We start from the raw sequence: 25,229 nt of genomic DNA, 5'->3' as shown, positions 1-25,229 counted from the left end.
TACAGACTCATCCAGTGAAGGGGCTTGGGATGACAAACTTCTCTCTTTCATTAATTCAAGAATGCCACTGAAGGTGGCATCTTCAGGGAGGGAGCAAGGGGAACCTTCATCCAAGACAGTATCTTCAGTGAAAGACACTGGTGAAGAGTCTAGATGCTTCTGTTTGCATGTCCTTTTTCTGGGAACATATTCTGTGGGAGCATTAGATGGGTCAGAATTGGACAGGGCATTAAAACAAACTTCCTCAAAAGCTACTGGTACTAACTGTCCCTGACAGACAGGATGTAGAAGGGAAGACAGACTACAGATGAGGTTTGGGTGGAACCAAAATGGCTGAAGCCACCTTGTCTTTGGTATTAGCCAAAACCCTTTCAAAAGCCTTGAAGGCTGAGGCTGCCACCAGAATGGAAGACTCTCTCCTTTCCAAAGAGGGAAATTTCTGCACCGATGAGTCCCAGCCTCGAAGCCAACCTTGGTTCCCAGCTATCCAATTCTGAAGTGCCCAGGGGAAGAGATGGATCCAAAACCTTGGTGTTAACTCAATCCCCGGAACTTGGTCCCAAAGCTTCTGCTATGAGTCTCATCATGGTCCGAAGGCATCGGAGTCAAGAGAGATAGAGGGATACAGTTGATGTCAAAGATGTAAGCAGCTCCAGTGCCAATAAAGATGCTCCAGTTCCAGTTTGTTCCAATAAATCTGAAACCTAAGTGTGAGTCAGTATGGACTCCTTCAATGGAGGGGTAAGTTGGCCCACACTTGGTACCTTTTCAGGATTTGGTATCTGTCTATCTTTTTCCTCCTCTGGAGCCTTGGACTTGAGCTTGTTTTGTTTCAAAGGAGAAGACGGTGAAGGAGTGCTGGAAAAAGCCCCTTTAAAACCAGCTTATCCCATCTAGTTTGCAAGGACCTGGCACTGAAAGATGCACAAGACTGGCACTCAACATCAAGGTGCGTTGCAAAAAACACACTTGGACTATAGGTTTTGCAGTGGATGTTTGTGCCCACATTCCAAGCACCTTTTAAACCATGTTGATTTTGACACCCGGAAAAGAGCAGAAGAGAGAGAGAGAGCTGCCGAAGGCCTTAAGGGCCAACTACACCAAGATAGAGAAAAAGTACAGTTGTGTACACTTAGCATAAATGTAGATGTTCGACTGTATTCACTGTTGCAGTCATCACACTTGGGTTATCTGCCTGCAGGTAGCCCTCAGTTGGCCCGAATACCAGAGACTTAGTATTTCTGTGTCGGGTGCTGTTGCTTCTTCCTTGATGTCAAGTCATCTGGGGTATAAAAACAGGCTGCCAACACCATTACATCAGTTTTTCTTGCCTCAAATGTCAGTTGTCCCCAAATAGGGAGATAAAATATGGTGGGGAAAACACCACCAGTAAAAAGTAAATACCAGTAGGAATAGCCATAGAGAGGAGAGACAGAGAGATAGAGAAAACCAGGGGGCTGGAGGGAGGAAAACCAGGACTGCAACAGTGAATACACTCGAACATCTACATTTATGGTAAGTGCACACAACTGTACTATGTTCTTCGTGTTTCACTGTTGCAGTCATCACACTTGGGTTGATTCCCAAAGCTGAGGAAGGGTGTTGGCAGTCAAGAAGAGTTAGGGCTGGCTAGTAGGTCTTGCAACACTGCTGTAGCAAAACTTGCCCTGGATTTGGAAAAGATAGGCAGGTGGTAATGCTTGGTGAAGGTGTGTACAGAACTCCAGAAAGCAGCTTCCAGGATGTCGCTGGTAGGGACTCCCCTGAGAAATGCTGTAGAGGTAGATGTAGCCCTAGTGGAATGTGTTCTGACCCCCTGAGGGGTTGGTTTTCCATGGTGCTTGTAGCAGAAATGGGTGCAGTGTGCTATCCATTTGGAAATAGTTTGTTTTGAAATGGCCTTGTCCTCTGCCCCTGTTGCAAAGCTGACTAGCAACTGGTCAGATTTTCTGAAAGGCTTAGTCCCATCAAGGTAGAATCTGAGTTGTCTGTGCATGTCCAAAGAGTGCAGGATCCTTTCCCCTTTATTTTGAGGATTAGGGAAGAGGTTGGCAAATAGATGGATTGATTAACAGCAACACTGGACACCACTTTAGGCATAAAGAAAAGGTTAGCCCTGAAGGAAACCCTGTCAGCATGGAAAATAATGAAGGGTTCCACAGCCATCAGTGCTTGTAACTCAGACACTCTTCTAGCTGAAGTGATGGCTAGAAGCAATGCTGTTTTCCAAGAGAGGAATTTTAACTCTGCTGAAGCAGCAGGTTTAAAAGGGGGAAACTTGAGCTTTTCCAGTACAAAGTTTAGGTCCCAAGCAGGGGTGGGTGCTCTCCTTGGTGGCCTTAAGTTGTTTGCCCCTCTCAGGAACTGTTTGATGAGAGGGTGAGAGAATAAAGGTGGCTCAGTATTGTAATGAGCCAAGGTGGCAGAGGCATGAATCTTACTGGAGGTGAAGGATAGGCCTCTGTGGAGTAGTTCTGCTAGGTAATCCAGGATTAGAGGTAAGGAGGGCAGTGTTGTGTCCTTTCCTTTGGACTGAATCCAAGAACAATACATTTTCCATTTATCAGCATAGGATTTCCTTGTACTGGGCCTTCTGGCTTCAAGGATGACATCCAGCACCTGTTTGCTTAGGGTTGCTGGTGGAGTATTCAAGGAATAAGCCAGGCTGAAAGATTTAGGGTTTGCAGTTCTGGATGCAAAATCTGTCCCTCCTGGTGAGAGAGCAGGGTTGGGGGTCTGGTGTAGGTGCCAGGGTGGCACCATTGTCAGGTTACACAGGAGTGGGTACCAATGCTGGCGTGGCCAGCCGGGGGCAATCAGAATTGTCCTTGGCCTGTCTTGTTTTATCTTGAGTAATACTCTTGAGAGAAGGGGAAGCGGGGGAAAGGCATAGGTTGAGAGGGTTTCCCATTGAAAGTATAGGGCATCCACTTTCCAGGCCCTGCTGTGAGGGTTCCTGGTGCAGAATTTGCTTAGCTGGTGGTTGCAGCACTTTCGAGCGCTCACGTTTTAGTTGTTTTTCTTGTGTGTTTTTATCATTAAATACACGTTTGGTTTATCATCACCGGAGTGATTTGTGCCTGTGAGTTTAACGAAAGCGCTCACGTTTTGTTTTTCTTGTGGATTTTTATCATTAAATACACCTTTGGTTTATCATCACCTGAGTGATTTGTGCCTGTGAAACTCTGCCTGCCAGCATTTTTATTTATTTAGTTTTTTTCTGACATTGGTTAGAGCAAGATAGAAGGATCCTCAATGGGGTACTTACCTTTAGAAGACTTCAGGATTATTCAACTCGAAAATGAAAAATTCAGGTAGCGGCCGACCTGCACTTGCGAACTGCTTCTGCTTCGGGCTCCTCCTCGGCAAGAAAGACTAATGCAATGGCGTCGGCTGCCTATTTTTATACCCCTGACGTCAAGGAAGAAGTGAGAAAAACACACTTTATAACAGCAAAGCTTTCGGATAAAATCCTTCTTCAATACTAATACAAACAAATCTAAAAACCAAATGGTTTAAATACAGGTCACTGAAGTCGCATGACCAGCAGTCCAAAAATCATGTGACCACAAGTATATAAAACAAATCATTAAAATTAGAAAAAACATAACATTATCGCAACCTAGTATGTTGCAATTTAACAAGAACAGGTTTCAAGGTAATCATATTATTTAAACCTGGAAAATGGTCAGAGTTCAACCTAAGAATCCATTCATACTCTTTTAATTCAAGTAAATTACCACTATCACCACCTCTGGCAGGAGGCCGTATTATATCAATAACTCTAAAGGAGAATCTATGTTCAATACCTGAATCAACTATGTGCTTATACAAGGCATTACTGTCAATGGCCCTTCTAATCTCCGATTTGTGTTCAGTGATGCATTCTTTTAGCTTTCTAGTGGTCTTACCCACATAGAATCCAATACATTTCATGCAATTAGCTAAGTACACCACATTAGATGTAACACAAGTGGTAGAAAAATTAAACTGATAAACTTTACCACTAATAGGATGTTTGAACTTATCACTGCAACCAACCACAATATCAGAACAGCAGGAACAATTCAAACAGCCATAGTGATTAAACAAGCCGAGAAAGGTGGGGCTGTAGTTCTTATGGATCGGCCTAAGTATATATCTTTAGTTTCTGTTCTACTGAATGATGTTGAGGCTTTTAAACGTATTACATCAATAGATGTTAAAAGATGTATTAGTTATGTCAATATGGTGATCTATGATTTGCAAATTAGTGGTGATATTACTCTGGATTTATCTAATTTTTTTACTGTTTCTTGTCCAATTATTCCTCGTCTCTATGGGCTGCCTAAGATACACAAGTCGGTGACCAACCCCCCCATGAGACCAACTGTATCGGGGGGGGGGTGGATCACCGAACCTATATCTATAAATTTGCAAACACAATTGCAACTATATTTACCTAAATGCACTTCTGTGCTAAGAGATACATCTGATTTCCTTTGTAAATTGCGTGTTTGGTTTAATAGTATTGGTGGTTCCTGTCGACAAAGTGAGTATTTGTTTGTAACGCTTGATATAGCATCCCTTTTTACTGTAATACCGCATGATTTTGGTATTGAGTCTATCAGCCAATTTTTGATCTCCCAATCTTCTCTTGTGAATAGATCTGTTGAGAATATTTGTTCTCTTCTAGATGTAGTTTTGAGGAACAATATTTTTCTGTTTGATGAATGCTTATATTTGCAACTCACTGGTGTAGCCATGGGTACTTCTGTGGCTAACACTTATGCCAACTTGGTGTTATACCAATGGGAGAAAGCTTATATTTATAATTTGGATAATTCTTTTGTAAGTAATATATGTTTTTATCAACGTTTCGTTGATGATTGTTTTATGGTTTGGAAAGGTTCCCTTTCACAGTTGAATGGATTTGTTCATTATTTAAATGCAACCACCAGTTTCTTGAAATTTAAGATGGATGCCTCTGATAGTGAGATTAATTTCTTGGATGTTAAGATACAACTACGTGAGGGTTCTATCCATACCAGTATTCACAAAAAGGAGATAAACTCTGATAGATACATTAATTACTCCAGCATGCATGCCCCACATGTCTTTAAGGGGATTGTTACTTCACAGTTTAATAGAGTTAGTAGATTAAATACTGATGATGCTACATTTAATTTACTGTTGGATGAGATGTCCAAAGAGTTTCTGGATAGTGGTTATGATTCTAAACTAGTTTTAGATTTAAAAAATAAAGTTTTAGTTAATAGGAAGACAATATTGAAGTCGATTTTTCTTGGGGATGATGTTGGTTCTGTTAACCTAGAATGTTCAAAAGTATGTACTAGGTATCTTACTAGTTATAATACCTTGACTTGTTTTGTAAAACAAATAATACAGAGGAATTGGGTTGTACTAATGGCCTCTAGTGAGATTAAAGACATTCTTGGTGACAGGCCTTTTTTCTCATATAGAAATATGAAGTCCTTGAGGAATATGTTATGTTACAAAGATTTTTTCAGGCCTGTAGAGAGGACTTTTACCACTAAGCCCAGCACGTATGGCTGTTTGAATTGTTCCTGCTGTTCTGATATTGTGGTTGGTTGCAGTGATAAGTTCAAACATCCTATTAGTGGTAAAGTTTATCAGTTTAATTTTTCTACCACTTGTGTTACATCTAATGTGATGTACTTAGCTAATTGCGTGAAATGTACTGCATTCTATGTGGGTAAGACCACTAGAAAGCTAAAAGAACGCATCATTGAACACAAATCGGAGATTAGAAGGGCCATTGACAGTAATGCCTTGTATAAGCACATAGTTGATTCAGGTATTGAACATAGATTCTCCTTTAGAGTTATTGATGTAATACGGCCTCCTGCCAGAGGTGGTGATAGTGGTAATTTACTTGAATTAAAAGAGTATGAATGGATTCTTAGGTTGAACTCTGACCATTTTCCAGGTTTAAATAATATGATTACCTTGAAACCTGTTCTTGTTAAATTGCAACATACTAGGTTGCGATAATGTTATGTTTTTTCTAATTTTATTTTCTACCTCTTGCTGACTCTATCCTCCACTTGGCTTTCTTCTTCTTCTCCCACTTGTCTTCCTAATACTTCCTTGCTTGTTGACTGTCTTACTTGCTCTCTTTTCTATAACTAATCCCTTCTACTTCCCTCATTCTTAGCTCTCTTTTCTCTTACTTCCTACCCTGTATCTTTATCATACAAAGTATTTTTTATCTTTGTATAATGTTTTTTGGACTGTAACTGTGTGTGGTAGTAATTAATTCATTTAGTATCTTTATCTTACAAAGTATTTATTATCTTTGTATAAGTTTTTTTGGACTGCAACTGTGTGTGGTAGTAATTAATTCATTTAGTAATAATATGAAATTGTAGAGTTGTTAGTTTTTGTCTTTTACTAACTTTCATACAAACACTATGATATTTTTCTTTATGTATTCTTTGTGGAGCTTTTCTCCCCGGGCCTCTACTGAAAATGGAAATATCTCCAGCTAGACTAGCCCGGTCAACAAATGTAAAAATAAAATAAATAAAAAATAAAATAACATTTTTCTAATTTTAATGATTTGTTTTATATACTTGTGGTCACGTGATTTTTGGACTGCTGGTTATGTGACTTCAGTGACCTGTATTTCAACCATTTGGTTTTTAGATTTGTTTGTATTAGTATTGGTCAAGGAAGAAGTGACAGCATCCGAAGCAGAAATACTAAGTCTCTGGAATCCGGGCTGACTGAGGGCTACCTGCAGGCAGATAACCCAAGTGTGATGACTGCAACAGTGAAACACGAAGAACATCTACAGACTAACAAGCTACAATTAACCACTAAGTACAGAAACTGGTGAGAGAGAAACTCTCATGGTATAAGAGAAGATGCAGTAAGAAAATAATAATAATATTGCAACTTACTGCTGAAGAAAGTTCTTGTGCACGTCCGTACTGTTTAAGCAGCAAACATGATCTGAGCATGAGGCACAATCTAACAAATTATGGGCATGGGAGGAGTCAGAGCTCTTGCTCTGATAAGCTTCAAGATCAGTACCAAGGATATATCCCATTGGATCTTACAATGCACATGTTTGAATAGACAAAAACAGACAATATTGGATCTGCTCTTTTTTGGCGGAGGCCTGAGAAGAAAAGCTCCAAAAAAATTCCAACATTACATAAAGAACATAGTAAAGGAGATATGCAAGTAAAGTACAGTTTTGTACCTACCATAAATGTAGATGTTCGAGTGTTCACCCTGCTGCAGTCATCACACTTGAGTTATCCTGTCATCAGGCGGTCCCCGCAGTCGGCCGGATTTCCAAAGTCTTGGTCCGACATCGGTTGCTGTCACCTCATCCCTGACGTCAGTGCGCCAGGGGTACATATATTGCATCCGACGCCATTTTCTTCAGTTTTTCTTGCCCCAGATGTCAGGTGCCCCCAAAAGGGTGATCAGAATTAGTACCAAATGGTGTGAACACTGCACAAACACAAAATCCCTTCAGCTATAAGCAAATACATCAGTAAGGCATAACAGAGATTTAGCCAGTAGATCAGAGGGGATGGAGGGAGGATAACTTGGACTGCAGCAGGGTGAAAACTCGAACATCTACATTTATGGTAGGTACAAAACTGTACTATGTTCATCGTGTTACCCTGCTGCAGTCATCACATTTGGGTTGAATCCCAAAGCTAAGGTAGGGGGGAGGTATCAGAGAGGGTTAGTGGAGGCAATGAGGCCCTGCAGAACTGCAGTGGCGAAGCCCGCCCTGGACTTAGAGTAAAGAGGTAAGTGATAGTGTTTGGTGAAGGTGTGTACAGAACTCCAAGTTGCAGCTTCTAAAATTTCCTTGGTAGGAACCCCCCTGAGAAAGGCTGTAGAGGTAGCTGTTGCCCTGGTAGAGTGGGATCTAATGGTAGGAGGAACTGATTTCCCATGATGGGTATAACAGAACCGTATGCAATGGCCTATCCATTTAGAAATGGTTTGTTTGGATATAGCCCTCCCTTGAGAAGCTGTAGCATAGGATACAAAGAGCTGGTCGGTTTTTCTGAAAGCCTTAGTTTTATCCAAGTAGTAACGAAGCTGCCTGTGAATGTCCAAGGAATGCAGGAGTCTCTCACCTTTGTTCTGTGGATTGGGGAAGAAAGTGGGTAGGTGGATGGTTTGATTTAAAGCTACACTGGAAACCACCTTAGGCATGAAGAAAGGATTAGTTCGTAGAGAAACTCTGTCTTGATGAAAAATGAGGAAAGGTTCCACTGCCATTAGTGCCTGTAATTCTGAGACTCTCCTAGCAGAAGTTAATGCCAGGAGCAGGGCAGTCTTCCAAGATAGGAACTGAAGGTCTGCAGAGAAAGCTGGTTCAAAGGGAGGTAACGTTAGTTTTTCCAGAACAAAGTTGAGGTCCCATGTTGGTGTAGGAGCTCTTCTAGGTGGTCTAACATTTTTTGCCCCTCTGAGGAACTGCCTTAGAAGAGGATTTGAAAATAAAGGTGAATTTGTGTCGTAGTGAGCTGAAATAGCTGAAGCATGGATTTTAATAGAGGAGAAGGAAAGTCCTTTGTGCAACATCTCAGCTAAATACTGCAGAATGTGAGGCATATGAGGCTGAGTTGTGTCTTGGCCTTTAGCTTGGTTCCAGGCAGAAAACCTTTTCCATTTGTCCGAGTAAGCCTTCCGGGTGCTTGGCTTCCTGGCTTCCAGAATAACAACCAGAACTGCTTGTGAAAGAGGGGCTGGTTGGATGTTTAATAGATTTGCCAAGCAGCCAGGTTTAAGGTTTTGAGCTGGCTGTGTAGAATCTGTTTGTTTTGTTGCGTGAGCAAATGGGGTATTTGAGGCAATATCCATGGTGGGCTGTGAGCCATATTCTTCAATAGCGGGCACCAGTGCTGGCGTGGCCAGTCTGGGGCTATGAGAATCAGTCGTGGTTTCTCCTTTTTGACCTTCAAAAGAACCTTTGTGAGAAGAGGCAATGGAGGAAAGGCATATGCTGTCAGGTTTTTCCAACTGAATGAGAGAGCGTCCACTTTCCAAGCTTGATGGTGGAATGTCCTTGTATAAAATTTTGTCAGTTGGTAGTTTTGAGGTCTGGCGAACAGGTCTATATTTGGAAGGCCCCAATTCTGAGTTATCATTGTAAAAATTTGTGGGTCTAGTTTCCACTCGTGGGGATCTTTGATGTTTCTGCTTAGGTCATCTGCCAATGTGTTTTTCTGTCCAGGCAGGAACTGAGCTTGTAACTGGACTTGGTAGGCCAGAGCTTTGTTCCATAAGATCATTGCTTGCCTGCAAAGAGGGTAGGAATGTGTGCCCCCTTGTTTGTTTATGTACCACATTACTGTGGTGTTGTCCGTCTTTATTGCAAGTTGTCCTGGATGTAGTAGATCCTTGAAGGTTGTCTGAGCTTTCTGTACATCTAGCATCTCTTTTTGATTTATGTGCAGATTTCTTTGTTCTGCAGTCCATAGGCCTTGAATGCATTGTCCTGCCATGTGTGCCCCCCAGGCATAGTCTGAAGCATCTGTTGTGACAGTTTGCCTGGTTGGGGGCAAGGTGAAAGGCTGACCCTTGTTGAGGTGACATGCCTGTGACCACCATAGAAATTCCTGTTGAAGGCAGGGAATGAGAGATATCACTGTGTCCAAGCTGTGGCTGTGTTGAGACCATATGCTTTTTAGGTACCACTGTAATTTCCTCATATGCAGTTTTGCAAATGGTATTATCAGAATGCAAGATGCCATGAAGCCCAAAGCCTGCAGAATTTTTCTTGCAGTTAATTGGGTCTTAGTTGCCATTGTCTTGAAATATTCAGTTGTAGTTGCTTGTCTGGTGTAAGATAAGCCTTCTGGGCCGTTGTGTCCAAGCTGGCACCCAGGAATGTCATTTTTTGTGAGGGTGCTAGTTTTGACTTCTTTTCATTTACTGTGTACCCCAGACAATTTAGTAGATGCTTCACAAAAGCCAGATGATGTAAGAGAATGTCTTTGCTTTCTGCTTGGATGAGGCAGTCACCCAGGTATGGATATATTTAAATTCCTCTTTGTCTGCAGTATGCAATTACTGGTGCCAGGCATTTTGTGAAAACTCTGGGCGCAGTAGATAAGCTAAAGGGCAGTGCAGAGAATTGATAAAGGGTTGAACCTGCAATGAAACGGCGGTATCTTCTGCAACTTTGTCTGATAGGGACATGCAGGTATGGCTCCTTGAGGTCCAACGTTACCAGCCATGCTTCCTTGCCCAACATGGGAAGTAGCTGCTGTAGTGTTAGCATCTTGAATTTGGGAACTTGTAAGTAAGTGTTTAGAATTGAAAGGTCCAGAATTGGTCTCCAAGTATTGTCCTTTCTGGGTACTAGAAATAGCCTTGAGTAAAATCCTTGGCCTTGCTCTCAAGTAGGTACCAGTTGAATGGCTCTCATGTCCATGAGAGCTGTAATTTGTTTTTGTGCCTCTGCCCATTGATTTTGTGGCAGGTTTGGCATTCCTCTTTTCATTGGCAAGGTGGGAAAGTGGAATCTGTCCTTTGTGACCATGTGCCAGTTGTCTGCAAAAAGTGCTAGTTTTCCCTCCAAGGGGGCTGACAAAAGAGCTTTGTTTGGCCAGCTGAGGTGCAAGTCATTGAGTTTGCCTTCTGGTGGGTTGAGACCTGTTTTCTCCTCCCTTCTGGGTTGAAGTGCCCCATTGGCGAGGTTTATACTGGGCTTGTGGTTGTCCTCTGCCCCTTGGGAGCCTGTATTTACCCCTCTGAGGTCTGTCAGTGGCTGGAAAAGACCAATTTTTTGTTGGCCAGTTTCTGCTGAAGCGAGGGGGTTGTACTTGTAGGAAATCTTTGACTGTCTGCACTGATTTCACCTTATCTTCCATTTTCTTTAAAACTTCTTCTGCTTTAACTCCAAAAAGAACATCCTGCTGTAAGGGAGCATCTAGTAGTTTTGCTTTAACATGATCAGGCAGACTTTGTTCCTTTAACCAAGCATGCCTACGTATAACTGATCCAGTGACAGCTGCTCTGCAGGAGGCCTCCAAAGAATCAAACCCACATTGTAAGGTAGGTTTGCCCACCTGCTCAGTGGTGTGCAACAAATCCTGTACTTCTTTCAATTCAGATTGTTGAGGGAGGGAGGTTATCTTTTGTTTTAACTGAGAGATTAAAAATTGCCGATACTTAAGCATATGAAATTGACAATTTAGTGCTCTCATAGCTAATGTGGCTGAGGTGTAAACCTTTTCCCCCCACCTGTCTAGTGCTCTTAAATCCCTCTCAGAAGGTACTGGGTTTTTAGCCATGGAAGCCTTAGCCCCCTTGGGACCCTGGGAGATAGTCTCTAGGTCAGCTACTGGGCTTTTGTAAAGAAATTTGTGGGAATCAGGTACTCTGTAGTATCTGTCAGGCTTAGCCGGAGCAGGAGGTAGAGAGTCTGGGTTGAAACTGGATTCTAAATAGACATCATCCACAATGTCCAAAACAGGTGGGATGGCTAGAGGTCTGTGTTGGGGAAGTAAAAGAAACTCTCTGAGCCTTTTCTTGGAATCAGAGTAATCCTGACCTTCCCAGTGAAAATGTTCCCTCATAGTGTGTAAAGTTTCCCCAAAAGAGTATTCTTCAGGAGGGGAAGCTGAGGGAATAGAGTCCTCAGCATCAGAATCTTCATAAGGAGAGAAGGAATAGTCTTGGTCCTCAGAGGAATCCGAAGAAATAGACAGTTGCTCAGAGGAAGCAGAATCTTCCTCTTGTCTAGGCCTTTTGTCAGGAGGGGGCTGTGAACCCCTGATAAGAGAAATCAAATCTTCAGCCATTTTGAGCATCTGTTTCTTAGGCATAGGGCCTTGAACAGGAGACTGAAGTGTAGTCTTTTTAGATTTAGAAGGAGTCTTCGACTTAGAAAACGTTTTGACTGTGAGAGTCGTCGGTCTGAAAACGCCTTCAGAAACCGATGGCGTTTCAGAAGCATCGACATCCTTAGAAGGTAAATCGTCGGAAAGGCCTGAAGTAAAAGGCTGCGTCGGCCTAGTACATTCTGTCAAAATATCCGTAGCTGTCTCGGGTTCCAGAACTGCGGCAGTCAGGGGCTGCGTCGGAGCCTCACTGAGAACCAGAGACTGGATCAACCGAGGCCTCGGAATCTGGCTTAGGCCTGGGCTGTCGGTCCTTATCCCTGCGCTTTTTGTGCACGCCAGTAGTCGGTAGCTCCGACGGCATGTTATAGTTAAATTTTCTACCAAAATAGTGTAGTGCGAAATCAAATCGTCTTTTAATAGTACGCTTATTAAACCAAGCACAAAATCGACAAGAAGTGACGTCGTGATCAGGGCCTAGGCAAGGTATGCAATAAGAATGAAAATCCTTATGAGGTATTTGCTTCCCACAAGAAATGCAATTGTTAACTTTTTCTGACATCGGTCTGAGGCAAGAAAAGTTTCCCCAGTGCGGTACTTAGCTTTATAGAAGACTTCGGTCTGAAATTCGAATTCGACAATCTCAGGAGTCGGCCGACCGGCACTTGTGAACTGCTTCTGCTTCGGGCACCGCGCGGCAAGAAAGACTGAAGAAAATGGCGTCTGTTGCAATATATGTACCCCTGGTGCACTGACGTCAGGGATGAGGCGACAGCAACCGACGTCAGAACAATACTTCGGAAATCCGGCCGACTGCGGGACCGCCTGATGACAGGATAACCCAAGTGTGATGACTGCAGCAGGGTAACACGATGAACATCAACAAATATACAGAATTTAAACAGAGTATCATTAATTAAACAGCAGTGTCATGTAACAAGCAATGAAACTTTTTTCAGAGAGAGAGAGAAACTCTGAAGAAGAAAAAAAAAAAACATTACATAAAGAACACATTAAACAGAGCTCTGTAACCAACAGAGGTATACAAGTAATCAATAAATATACAGCAATTAACACAGTGTTATTAATTAGCAGCAGCATCTTAGGAGCTATGGGACACATTTTCATATTTGAGAACTAAACAAACCAAGCATTTAGTGTCGATATCCACGGTCAGCAGATCTTGGAGATGTAGAAAATAATAAAAGACCCCCGGGAGTGTCCCTGGCCCCTAACTTCAGGGATTGCTTGCATAAAGACAGGGATTCTGTTCCTCCTTTCATATAAAATAGATACTTGGCACCTCAGTGATTCCACACCATAAGCTCCATACCCAGAAATAAAGCAGCTAGTCTGTAACACTTAGAAATCAAAAGCCATTTATTATACCAAATATGTTAAGCACTTTAGTCCCTCATAAACATTCTGGGACTTCATCAGAACAAACAACAACCCTTCTATATGAAAAGTCAACTAATTAATCTATTAAGTCATAATTATTTCTTAAAGGGACACAGCCCCGTATTGTGAAACTACTACTATATAAATAGACCATCCAACCACTGTAATAACATAGCAGTAACTTAAAAATAACGTGCAATAAAAATTTACTTAACATCCAAAGCTCTCGCCTTTAAAACAGGAACAAGTGAAACATACTCATTGATTCCTGGTAGGATGTTACATTGTAACAATCTAATACAGGTAGAGGTGCCAAGTATCTATTTTATTGGTTATTGTTTTTTGGTGCCTTCCAGCTTGCTTTCATTTGATTTTGTTCCTCCTTACATGCTGAGGTTACACATTACTACCCAGTGACTTGAAGATCTCTCAGGCATAGCCTGAGGGGGCTCATCCATTTGCTTTAAAATAGAAAAAAAAAAAGATAAAAAGATGTAAAGATGTGCAGATGTATTTCTGTTGTTGAAAATGAACCATGGATTTTAAGGTTCCTAACAAACCAAACTTCCAATCGCCTTACACATCACATGGCATCATCCGCTATGTTAGAAGCACCTGGACAAAGGGTCCTCCCAGAGAAAATACTTTCAGTGGAAAACATCAATGCAGTTCCCTAATCACCTGAGAGAGAAAAACGATAGTAGAACCCTAGGGAATTTGTAACCTGTGTTGATTACAATGAAATCACCACAACCCACATACATGAAGCTGGACCAAAAGTACTACCACAATGCCTGCTGCCATATGATGTACTGTCCTTATCATCTCCAAAACTATGACAATCAACTGTGAACAAAGCTAAAACACAGTTCTGCAGATGTCAAGTGGCAAAAGTGGAAGGGCTCACTTACTCTGCAACCAGTGATTCACATACTACATACAACACACCATTCCCAATGAATAAGCCTGTCTTTTTTTCCTCATAAGGACAATCTTGTGGCACTGGAGAGGTTTCAAATTCCTCCTGGCATAGGTCCTCAAGAATGTGGTTTGTGCCAAGTATTACATAGACTCTGTGAACATTAACTGTATGACAGAAACATTTACAAATCTCTTACTAATTAATACCCAAACTGCTACATTAGCATTTCATGAAGTAATGCTATAAAAGTAACAACTGTAATTTAAGTGCAAACAAAAAATATGAGGCAATAAACTTGTGAAGCATACAAAAGAAACGAACAAGCACAGGAAGTAGGTTTTAGAAGTAATAACACAAGGAAAATCTTCAGACGTGAGAAACTGTTTTACTACCTACTTTGTTTCCCCTGAAATAAGGGCAGCATAACTACCATCCACACCTATTATCGTTATAATAGTCAATAAACCCACACCTTCACTAAAGAATTACTTTAAAACGTGCCTTATCACTTCTACAGCAAGATGATAGTTAATGAGCAACTCAGCTAAGAAAATGAGTTTCCAGCATTTACCTGTGCCTCTCCAAGCTCGTTGTTTACTACGGTGAAATTTAAACCAAGTTCCTCTACATCTCCTTCATAGCTTTTAAGGAAAAGCAGATTTCTGTACACCTCAGGATCCAAAGAAGCCAGGTGATGAATGTCAACTTCAGCACTAGTCCCCAGCAACTTGGACAGAAAAAAGCTTGCAAAAGGAAGCTCCACAAGCATGTTTTCATAAAGGGCCTGAAAAATAATTAAATGATTATGAAAAGCACTGCATTTAGTACTGGTGTTTCTTGTATGTGATCATTACATAAAAGTACTATGCATATGTTCTCAGAATTTAGTTAAATAAATCCCATTGGTCTACACTGCACTCACTTGGTCCTTTCAGAAATAAAAAAAGTCACCAACTAATATTTGGCTTTTGTAACCAGGTAAATCTAGTATGCATAACTGCCTGTTTTGAGATGACCAAAGAACTGTGGCATAGAAAAGCAACTTTCTCAGAAGTCAGAAACTATGTAGACAGACAATACTGGATTTAAACCCATGAAGGGTGTAGCCTGGAGAATGGTAGTATAAATAATTAATTCTGATTTAAGATGGCCAATGAAATATAGGAAAGAAACATCACAATAAACAAAAATGCTGAGAATTAAAGATTTGAAGGCATGCAGCCAATTACATTCCTCACATGCCATCTGGGGATACTTGTAACTCAAAAACTGTTACCTAAAATTGTGTCTAGTATAAAGCTGATCTGGAAATATCACAAACTAATGAAATAAATACAAGGAAATGAGACACAGTGTCAGAGGTTTAAAAGTTTAGGGGCAATGAGCCACCAAATAACAAAAGAAACTCAGAGTAGATTACTGCCAGTTTATTTACTTGGACTCGAAGTGTTCAATTTACAAGTCTTAATTAAACAGAATGTCACCCGCAGCAAGAATCCACAAAAAAGATTTATGGTCCCTTGCTGGGATATCAAAGATGCCACAGTACAATTCATAATTTAAAGCAATGCATGGAACAGTCAAGGAGACTGAAACGCTATAACATTGTTTATTAGTAAAACTGTAGAATACTTTTGGTAAAATACCTTGTGCATTTTGTAATTAGATTATAATGAACAAATCAATTCTTCAAATTTATGCTATATAATAACTGCTTTCACGTTTAAACTGCTTTTTATAACAGTTTGCCCTTTCAAAGACCTGACCGTCATTATGGCTATAATGAACAAATAGAATATTTAATGTCTGCTTAAGTATCCCAGCTACTAGACTCCTCTTAACAAGCATTACACACTGCACTTTTACTTTCACATACAGCATTGCTGTCTTAAAGTACTTTGCTCTCCAGTAAAATTACAGACTGGAATGCTTATTTCTTCGGTACATCTTCTAGGGGATAGGAACACTTATAGACTTGTTATGCAGGGTCAGCCACTGCCAGCCCAGTATGCCCTCCCATGTCTTACTGGTTCATCTTTCTCTTGGGCCACCAAATACTAAATAGTAGTCTTGAATATTTTATCCTCTGTTTCACACAAGGAACTAGTAACTGATACTGCCTTTCACTCAGTTAACAAACCCAAACATTTCCGTTCATCACATGGGCCTTCACAGCTCCATAGGCAACGAATGCCTTGCAACTGGGGACACAACAGCGTGAGAAGGGGGCCATTACACTGCAGCCTGCTACAAAACTCTGAATGTTAATGCAGGCTTTTGTGGAGGAAAGCCCTAACCCTGATGTACTGTATCACTCATGCATTTCTTGTGGGTATGCAAAAGTAGTTGTGAGAGACAATGTCCCACATCTCCACAGTGATGCAACCATTTAATTCTCTGACCACACATTCACTTTGGATACATGGTTACTCTGGGACCTCTGGTATCCAATCCACTAAAGACCATGTCAGTGGTGTACCCCCTGACATACTGTCCCTAATCCCCTCCCCTGAGAGCGAGGCCTGTAGGCAAAGTCTCGTCATTCATCTCTCTCTTCCCAGGCATCTCCAGTGCCCTCTGAGCTACTAAGTGAACGCTGGCTGTTGGTGTTGTAATTAGGGATTTACTCAAACACCAACACAGCTGGTGACTGGGATGGCTTTGACACAGAATTTCCATGTCCTTGTTGTGCCTGCATAGGTCTTGGCAAGGGGGTCCAGTTTTTCCCACAGCCCAGCCCAAGGACATGAATCTCTCACAGGACTGGCTTCTGCCTTATGCCCATTGCTTGCCTCAGGCTTTGGCATCCTGCTGTCTTTAACAAGATCACATGGGTAAGGAAAAGAAAAGAATGCATGTTATTCTATAGCTACACAAGTATTTATTTGGTACTGAAAGTTTCACTAGATGGGGTTCTTCTAAAGACTTTTCTCCCCAGACCTCCACTGAAAATGAATTATTCTCATACAAATATCCCATTCATCAAGCACAAACAAAGCCTGACTCTGTCACAGGTAAGTAAGGAAAAATAAACAAATCTATAAACATTTCAGCAATCAAAGAAAAATAAGATTTACAGAAGGTACAGTGTCAGCATATACACATACATGTACATGCAGAGTAGCAAGAACATTGTTGACTGCTCTTGGGCTGAAAAATTCAAGCCACCAATCAGCAAATTATCAGTGCTAGCATTCATAGCTCTGGTACGGTGCCAAAGCTCACTGTGGGTTGCTTTATAGATAACTCCTCTAATCCTCTTTCATAACAAAGAGGGAGGTGATATATAACACTATCACTACAACCTACAGATGTATAAAAGTCAGGGATCGTTGAACAAGCAACATGGAGTAAAGCATGGTGCTGCACTATGTAGACAGATGAATCACAACAGTAAAGTAATGGCTCACATCAAAATGAACTGAAATCTCAACAGCTTAAGAAGTTCTTATGCATAATCAACTATTAGCACTAGTTATTTATTTATTTTTTTTTATAATGTATCTTTATAGTTACAAGATTTTTAATGCAAAGTTGCCTTATAATTTGGTATACTTCAAGAAAATGATTATAATTTTCCTTTACTTTTGAATATATACAGTAATGAAAAAAAAAAAAAAAACAAAGTAGCAGCAAACAGCAACTTGCTCATATTATACAGTTGCAGATATAATGCCTCATTACAATCCTACATATGATAGCAACACAATCAAAAATTGTACACCAAGGATATGCTGCGACAGTGCAAAAGGAAGATAGAAAAACAATGTACAGGTGGGCAGGATACGGTCTGTTTAGCCATACACATGAGATGTGCATTTTCACCGATATGTGGATCTATGGTAAGCAAAGTGACCGAAGATCCACCATCCTAGAAATAGAAGACACATGATGAGCAGATTAAACAGAAAAGTCAAACGGCCAATATGGAAAGAGTTAAATGTAAAAAGAAAACATACAAGAATGTAATGCATATGGACTGAAATCAAGAAACATTATCAAAGTTAAATAAAAGATTACGAAGACGTTAAATAAATGGTAGACTTGAATATTTTATCCTCTGTTTCACACAAGGAAAGTACAGTTTTGTACCTACCATAAATGTAGATGTTTGAGTGTACACCCTGCTGCAGTCATCACACTTGGGTTATCCTGTCATCAGGCGGTCCCGCAGTCGGCCGGAATTCCAAAGTCTTGGTCCGGCGTCGGTTGCTGTCGCTTCTTCCCTGACGTCAGTGCGCCAGGGGTATATATAATGCATCCAACGCCATTTTCTTCAGTTTTTCTTGCCCCAGATGTCAGGTGTCCCCAAAAAGGTAGTCAGTAATTAGTACCAAATTAAGTAATTTTTGCACAAACACAAAATCCCTCCAGCTATAAGCAAATACATCAGGAAGGTATTGTAGAGATTTAGCCAGTTAGATAAGAGGGGATGGAGGGAGGGTAACCTTGACTGCAGCAGGGTGTACACTCGAACATCTACATTTATGGTAGGTACAAAACTGTACTATGTTCATCGTGTTACCCTGCTGCAGTCATCACACTTGGGTAGAATCCCAAAGCTAAGGATGGGTGGAAGAGTTATAGAGGGTTAGAGGAGGCTAGAAGGCCCTGCAGAACTGCAGTGGCAAAGCCAGCTCTAGTCTTAGAGTAAAGTGGTAAGTGACAGTGTTTGGTAAAGGTATGTACTGAACTCCAAGTTGCAGCTTCCAAAATCTCCTTGGTTGGAACCCCCCTCAGGAAGGCTGTAGATGTAGCTGTTGCCCTGGGCCTAATGGTAGCAGGAACTGGTTTTCCATGATGGGTACAGCAAAAACGAATGCAATGTCCTATCCATTTGGAAATGGTTTGTTTTGATATAGCCTTCCCTTGCGAAGCTGTAACAAAGGATACAAAGAGCTGGTCAGATTTTCTGAAAACCTTAGTTTTATCCAAGTAGTAACGAAGTTGCCTGTGAATGTCCAAGGAATGCAGGAGTCTTTCTCTTTTGTTCTGTGGATTTGGGAAGAAGGTGGGTAAGTGGATGGTTTGATTTAAAGCCACACTGGAAACCACCTTAGGCATGAAGGAAGGATTAGTTCGTAGAGAAACTCTGTCTTGATGGAAAATGAGGAAAGGTTCCACTGCCATTAGTGCCTGCAGCTCTGAGTCTCTTCTAGCTGAAGTTATTGCTAGCAGCAGGGCAGTCTTCCATGATAGAAACTGTAGCTCTGCAGAGAAAGTTGGTTCAAAGGGAGGTAGCGTAAGTTTTTCCAGAACAAAATTGAGGTCCCATGTTGGCGTAGGTGCTCTCCTGGGGGGCCTAATGTTTTTTGCCCCTCTGAGGAACTGCCTTAGAAGTGGATGCGAAAATAAGGGTGGATCCGTGTTGTAGTGGGTTGAAATAGCTGATGCATGGATTTTAATGGAAGAAAAAAGAAAGTCCTTTGTGCAACATCTCAGTTAAATACTGTAGAATCTGAGGCATGTGAGGCTGAAGTGTGTTTTGGCCTTTAGCTTGGTTCCAGGTGCAAAACCTTTTCCATTTGTCCGAATAGGACTTCCTAGTGCTGGGCCTCCAAGCTTCCAGAGTAACATCCATAACTGCTTGGGAAAGAGGAGCTGGCTGGATGCTTAGGTGATTTGCCATGCAGCCAGATTTAAGGTTTTGAGCTGGCTGTGAAGAATCTGATTGTTCTGCTGTGTGAGCAAATGGGCAATTTGTGGTAAAATCCAAGGTGGGCCTTGGGCCATATTCCTCAATAGTGGGTACCAGTGCTGGTGTGGCCAGTCTGGGGCTATAAGTATCAGTTGTGGTCTCTCCTTTCTGACTTTCAGAAGCACCTTTGTGAGGAGAGGCAATGGAGGGAAGGCATATACTGTCAGGTTTTTCCAACTGAATGAGAGTGCGTCCACTTTCCAAGCTTGATGGTGAAGTGTCCTTGTGCAAAATTTTGTTAGTTGATAGTTCTGAGGACTGGCAAACAGGTCTATGTCTGGAAGGCCCAATTTTTGAGTTATCATTGCAAATACTTGTGGATCCAGTTTCCACTTGTGGGGATCCATGATGTTTCTGCTGAGGTCGTCTGCCAATGTGTTCTTTTTTCCTGGCAGGAATTGAGCTTGTAACTGAACTTGGTAAGCCAGAACTGTGTTCTACAAGGTCATTGCTTGCCTGCATAGAGGGTAGGAGTGTGTACCCCCTTGTTTGTTTATGTACCACATTACTGTGGTGTTGTCTGTCCTTATTGTAAGTTGTCCTGGATGTAATAGATTCTTGAAGGCTGTCAGAGCCTTCTGTACAGCTAGCATCTCTTTTTGATTGATATGCAGATTCCTTTGATCTACAGTCCGTACGCCTTGAACGCACTGTCCTGCCATGTGTGCCCCCCAGGTGTAGTCCGATGCATCTGTTGTCATAGTTTGCCTGGTTGGGGGCAAGGTGAAAGGCTGACCCTTGTTGAGGTGACATGCCTGTGACCACCACAGAAACTCCTGTTGTAGGCAGGGAATGAGAAATATCATTGTGTTCAAGCTGTGGCTGTGTTGAGACCATACGCTTTTTAGGTACCACTGTAATTTCCTCATATGCAGCTTTGAAAATGGAATTACCTCATATGCAGATTTGCAAATGGTATTAGTAGTATGCAAGATGCCATGAAGCCCAAGGCCTGCAGAATTTTTCTTGCAGGTAGTTGGGTCTTTGTTGCCATTGTTTTGAAATATTGAGTCAGTTGTAGTTGTTTGTCTGGCATCAGATAAGCCTTCTGGGCCGCTGTATTCAAGCTGGCACCCAGGAATGTCATATTTTGTGAGGGTACTAGTTTTGATTTCTTTTCGTTTACTGTGTACCCCAGGCAACTTAGAAGATGTTTTACAAAAGCCAGATGTTGTAAGAGGATGTCCTTGCTTTCTGCTTGGATGAGGCAGTCGTCCAGGTATGGGTATATTTGAATTCCTCTTTGTCTGCAGTATGCAATTACTGGTGCCAGGCATTTTGTGAAGACCCTGGGCACAGTAGATAAGCCAAAGGGCAGTGCAGAGAATTGGTAATGGGTTGAACCTGCAATGAAACGGAGGTATCTTCTGCAACTTTGTCTGATAGGGACATGCAGGTATGCCTCCTTGAGGTCCAACGTTACTAGTCATGCTTTCTGGCCCAACATGGGAAGAAGCTGATGTAGTGTTAGCATCTTGAATTTGGGTACTTGTAAGAAGGTGTTTAGAATTGAAAGGTCCAGAAGGGTCTCCAGGCATTGTCCTTTCTGGGAACTAGAAAGAGTCTTGAGTAAAATCCTTGGCCTTGCTCTCGAGTAGGTACCAGTTGAATGGCTCTCATGTCCATGAGAGCTGTAATTTGTTTTTGTGCCTCTGCCCATTGATTTTGTGGCAGGTTTGGCATTCCTCTTTTCATTAGCAAGGTGTGAAAATGGAATCTGTATCCTCATGAAATTATGTCTAGGACCCATTTGTCCTTGGTGACATTGTGCCAGTTGTCTGAAAAAAGTGCGAGTTTTCCTCCCAAGGGGGCTGCCAAGAGAGTGTTACCTGGCCAGATGAGGTGCAAGTCATTGAATTTGCCTTCTGGTAGTTTGGGACCTGTCTTCTCCTCCCTTCTATGTTGCAGCGCCCCATTGTCGAGGTTTGTACTGGGCTTGTGGTTGTCCTCTGTCTCTTGGACGTCTGTATTTACCCGTCTGTGGTCAGTCAGTAGCTGGAAAGGACCAATTTTTTGTTGGCCAATTTCTGCTGAAGTGAGGGGGCTGTACCTGTAGAAAATCTCTGACTGTCTGCATAGATTTTGCCTTATCCTCCATTTTCTTTACGACGACGTCTGCTTTAACTCCAAAAAGAACATCCTGCTGTAAGGGAGCATCTAAAAGCTTTGCTTTAACATGATCAGGTAGAGTTTGTTCCTTTAACCAAGCATACCTACGTATAACAGACCCAGTGACAGCTGCTCTGCAGGAAGCCTCCATAGAATCAAACCCACATTGTAAAGTATGTTTGCCCACCTGTTCAGTTGCATGCAACAGATCCTGCATTTCTTTTAATTCAGACTGTTGAGGGAGTGTGCTCATTTTTTGTTTTAACTGAGACATTAGAAATTGCTAATATTTTAGTATGTGAAATTGGCAATTTAGTGCCCTCATAGCTAGAGTGGCTGAGGTGTAAACCTTTCCCCCCCCATCTGTCTAGTGCTCTGGAGTCCCTTTCAAAGGGTACAGGATTTTTTGCCATAGAAGCCTTAGCCCCTTTGGGACCCTGGGAGATAGTCTCTGGATCAGCAACAGGGCTTTTATAAAGGAATGTGTGGGAATCAGGCACTCTATAGTATCTGTCAGGTTTGGCTGGAGCAGGAGGCAGAGAATCTGGGTTCAAACTGGATTCTAAGTAAACATTATCCACAATGTCTAAAACTGGGGGGATGGCAAGTGGTCCGTGCTGGGGGAGTAAAAGAAACTCTCTGAGCCTTTTCTTTGAGTCAGAGTAGTCCTGACCTTCCCAGTGGAAATCTTCCCTCATAGCTTGTAAAGTTTCCCCAAAGGAGTAGTCTTCAGGAGGAAAAGCTGAGGGAATAGAATCCTCAGCATCAGAATCTTCATAAGGGGAGAAGGAGTAATCTTGGTTCTCAGAGGAGCCTGAGGAAATAGACACTTGTTCAGAGGAGGCATAATCTTCCTCTTGTCTAGGCCTTTTGTCGGGTAGGGGTTGGGAACCCCTGATTAAAAAGATCAAATCTTCAGCCATTTTGAGCATCTGCTTCTTAGGCATGGGGCCTTGAACTGGAGACTGAAGTACAGTCTTTTTAGGTTTAATAGGAGTCTTAATCTTAGGATACGTTTTTATGGTGAGTGTCGTCGGTCTGAAGACGCCTTCAGAAACCGAAGGTGTTTCTGCAGCACCGACATCTTTCTCAGCAGTGTCGTCGGTAGGGGCTAAATAAAATGGCTGCGTCGGCCTAGTACTCTCCGCCAAAAGCTCCGAAGCGGTCTCGGGTTCCAGATCTGTGGTAGTCAGGGGCTGCATCGGAGCCTCACTGAAGACCGGTGACCCGGAGATAGGACCAGCCGAGGCCTCGGAGTCTGGCTTGGGTCTAGGCTGCCTGTCCTTATCCTTGCGTTTTTTGTGCACGCCAGTAGTCGGTTGCTCCGACGGCATAGTGTAGTTACATTTTCTACCAAAGTAGTGTCGTGCAAAAATCAAAGCGTCTTTTTATAGTACGCTTATTAAACCTAGCACAAAAACGACAACCAGTGACGTCGTGGTCTGGGCCTAGGCAAGGTATGCAGTAAGAATGAAAATCCTTATGAGGTATTTGCTTCCCACAAGAAATACAATTGTTAACTTTTTCTGACATCGGTCTGATGCAAGAAAAGTTTCCCCAATAGGGTACTTAGCTTTATGGAAGACTTCAAATCTGAAATTAGACTTCGAAACTCTCAGGAGTGGCCGACCGGCACTTGCGAACTGCTTCTGCTTTGGGCACCGCGTGGCAAGAAAGACTGAAGAAAATGTCGCCGGATGCATTATATATATCCCTGGCGCACTGACGTCAGGGAAGAAGAGACAGCAACCGACGCCGGACCAAGACTTTGGAATTCCGGCCGACTGCGGAACCGCCTGACGACAGGATAACCCAAGTGTGATGACTGCAGCAGGGTAACACGATGAACATCTAGCAAATGATAATGCCTTTCACTCAGTTAGCAAAGGAGGTTAATGAGGACTTAAATACAGCAAAATCTGCATCCCCAGGGACTTAGGTCACAGTTCCCACAGCTTGGTAACACTAGCAGGCTTCTTTTCCACACAGTAAATATTCTTAACATTAACTGGCTCTACTCTGCATTTAACTGTGATAATAATGAACAGCGCTGTGACTACAGGACTGCTCCACCGGCTGAGGTACAAAAAGAAGTGTTTGCAGATGGCCTTTCAAACATTTTCTCAGCTGTAGGAGAAGCTTTCTGACACCTTTGTTTAACCAGGAGAGAGTACATTTATGTAAAATAACTCTCCATCCCAAAAGATTTGCTCACAGTAGCCCTTCAAGTGAAACACTCCTGTAACAGTATAACAAACAGACTTTTCACTGACGACCTGTTTTTTTCAATCACTCATGTATGACATTAACACCTGCATTATGCTGCTACACCTCTAGCATCAGCTGTTTTATGCCTTGTATAAAATTACTTACCCCACAGGATCAGCTGGTATGTACCCTATATAAAATAACTTATCCCTCATCACAAGATGGCATGTTCCCTGTATAAAATCACTTAGCCCACAACATTAGCTGTATTATGCCTTTTATAAAATTACTTATGCCACAAGATCAGCTGGTATGCACCCTATATAAAATAACTTATCCCACAGCACATGATGGCATGTTCCCTATATAAAATCACTTACCCCACAACATTAGCTGTATTATGCCTTGTATAAAATTACTGACCCCACAGGATCAGCTGGTATGCACCCTACATAAAATAACTTACCCCACAGCACAAGATGGGATGTTCCCTGTACAAAATCACTTACCCCACAACATTAGCTGTCTTATGCCTTGTATAAAATTACTTACCCCACAGGATCAGCTGGTAAGTATCCTATATAAAATAACTTATCCGAAACCACAAGATGGCATGCTCCCTGTATAAAAACGCTTACCCGACAGGATCAGCTGGTACACGTCCTATATAAAATCTCTTACCCCACAACATTAGTTGTCTTATGCCTTGTAAAAAAACTACTTACCCCACAGGATAAGCAGGTTTGCACCCTATATAAAATAACTCATCCCACAGCACAAGATGGCATGTTCCCTATATAAAATAACTTACAGCACAACATTAGCTGTATCATGCCTTGTAAAAAACTACTTACCACACAGGATCAGCTGGTATGTACCCTATATAAGATAACTTATCCCACAGCACAAGATGGCATGTTCCCTGTATAAAATCACTTACCCCACAACATTAGCTATCTTATGCCTTCTATAAAATTACTTACCCCACAGGATCAGCTGGTATGTACCCTGTATAAAATAACATCCCACAGCACAAGATGGC

The 25,229-nt window shown here is 41.9% G+C and overlaps 1 protein-coding gene across 1 annotated transcript in view; it reads right to left on the bottom strand.

The window, feature by feature from the left end:
• UBE3C (ubiquitin protein ligase E3C) overlaps positions 1 to 25,229 on the bottom strand; it is a 2,314,788-nt gene that overhangs the window by 344,546 nt on the left and 1,945,013 nt on the right. Inside the window, exon 20 of the mRNA XM_044064789.1 lies at positions 14,744 to 14,956. Coding sequence (XP_043920724.1) covers positions 14,744 to 14,956 — 213 coding nt within the window. The remainder of the gene's footprint in view (positions 1 to 14,743; positions 14,957 to 25,229) is intronic.

The sequence above is a fragment of the Protopterus annectens genome, chromosome 3.part0 (genome assembly GCF_019279795.1).
Source record: "Protopterus annectens isolate FY-2018-M chromosome 3.part0, PAN1.0, whole genome shotgun sequence".
Lineage (NCBI taxonomy): Eukaryota > Metazoa > Chordata > Ceratodontiformes > Protopteridae > Protopterus > Protopterus annectens.
The sequence above is the reverse complement of the archived record's forward strand: the minus strand, read 5'-3'. Positions and strand labels throughout refer to the sequence as shown.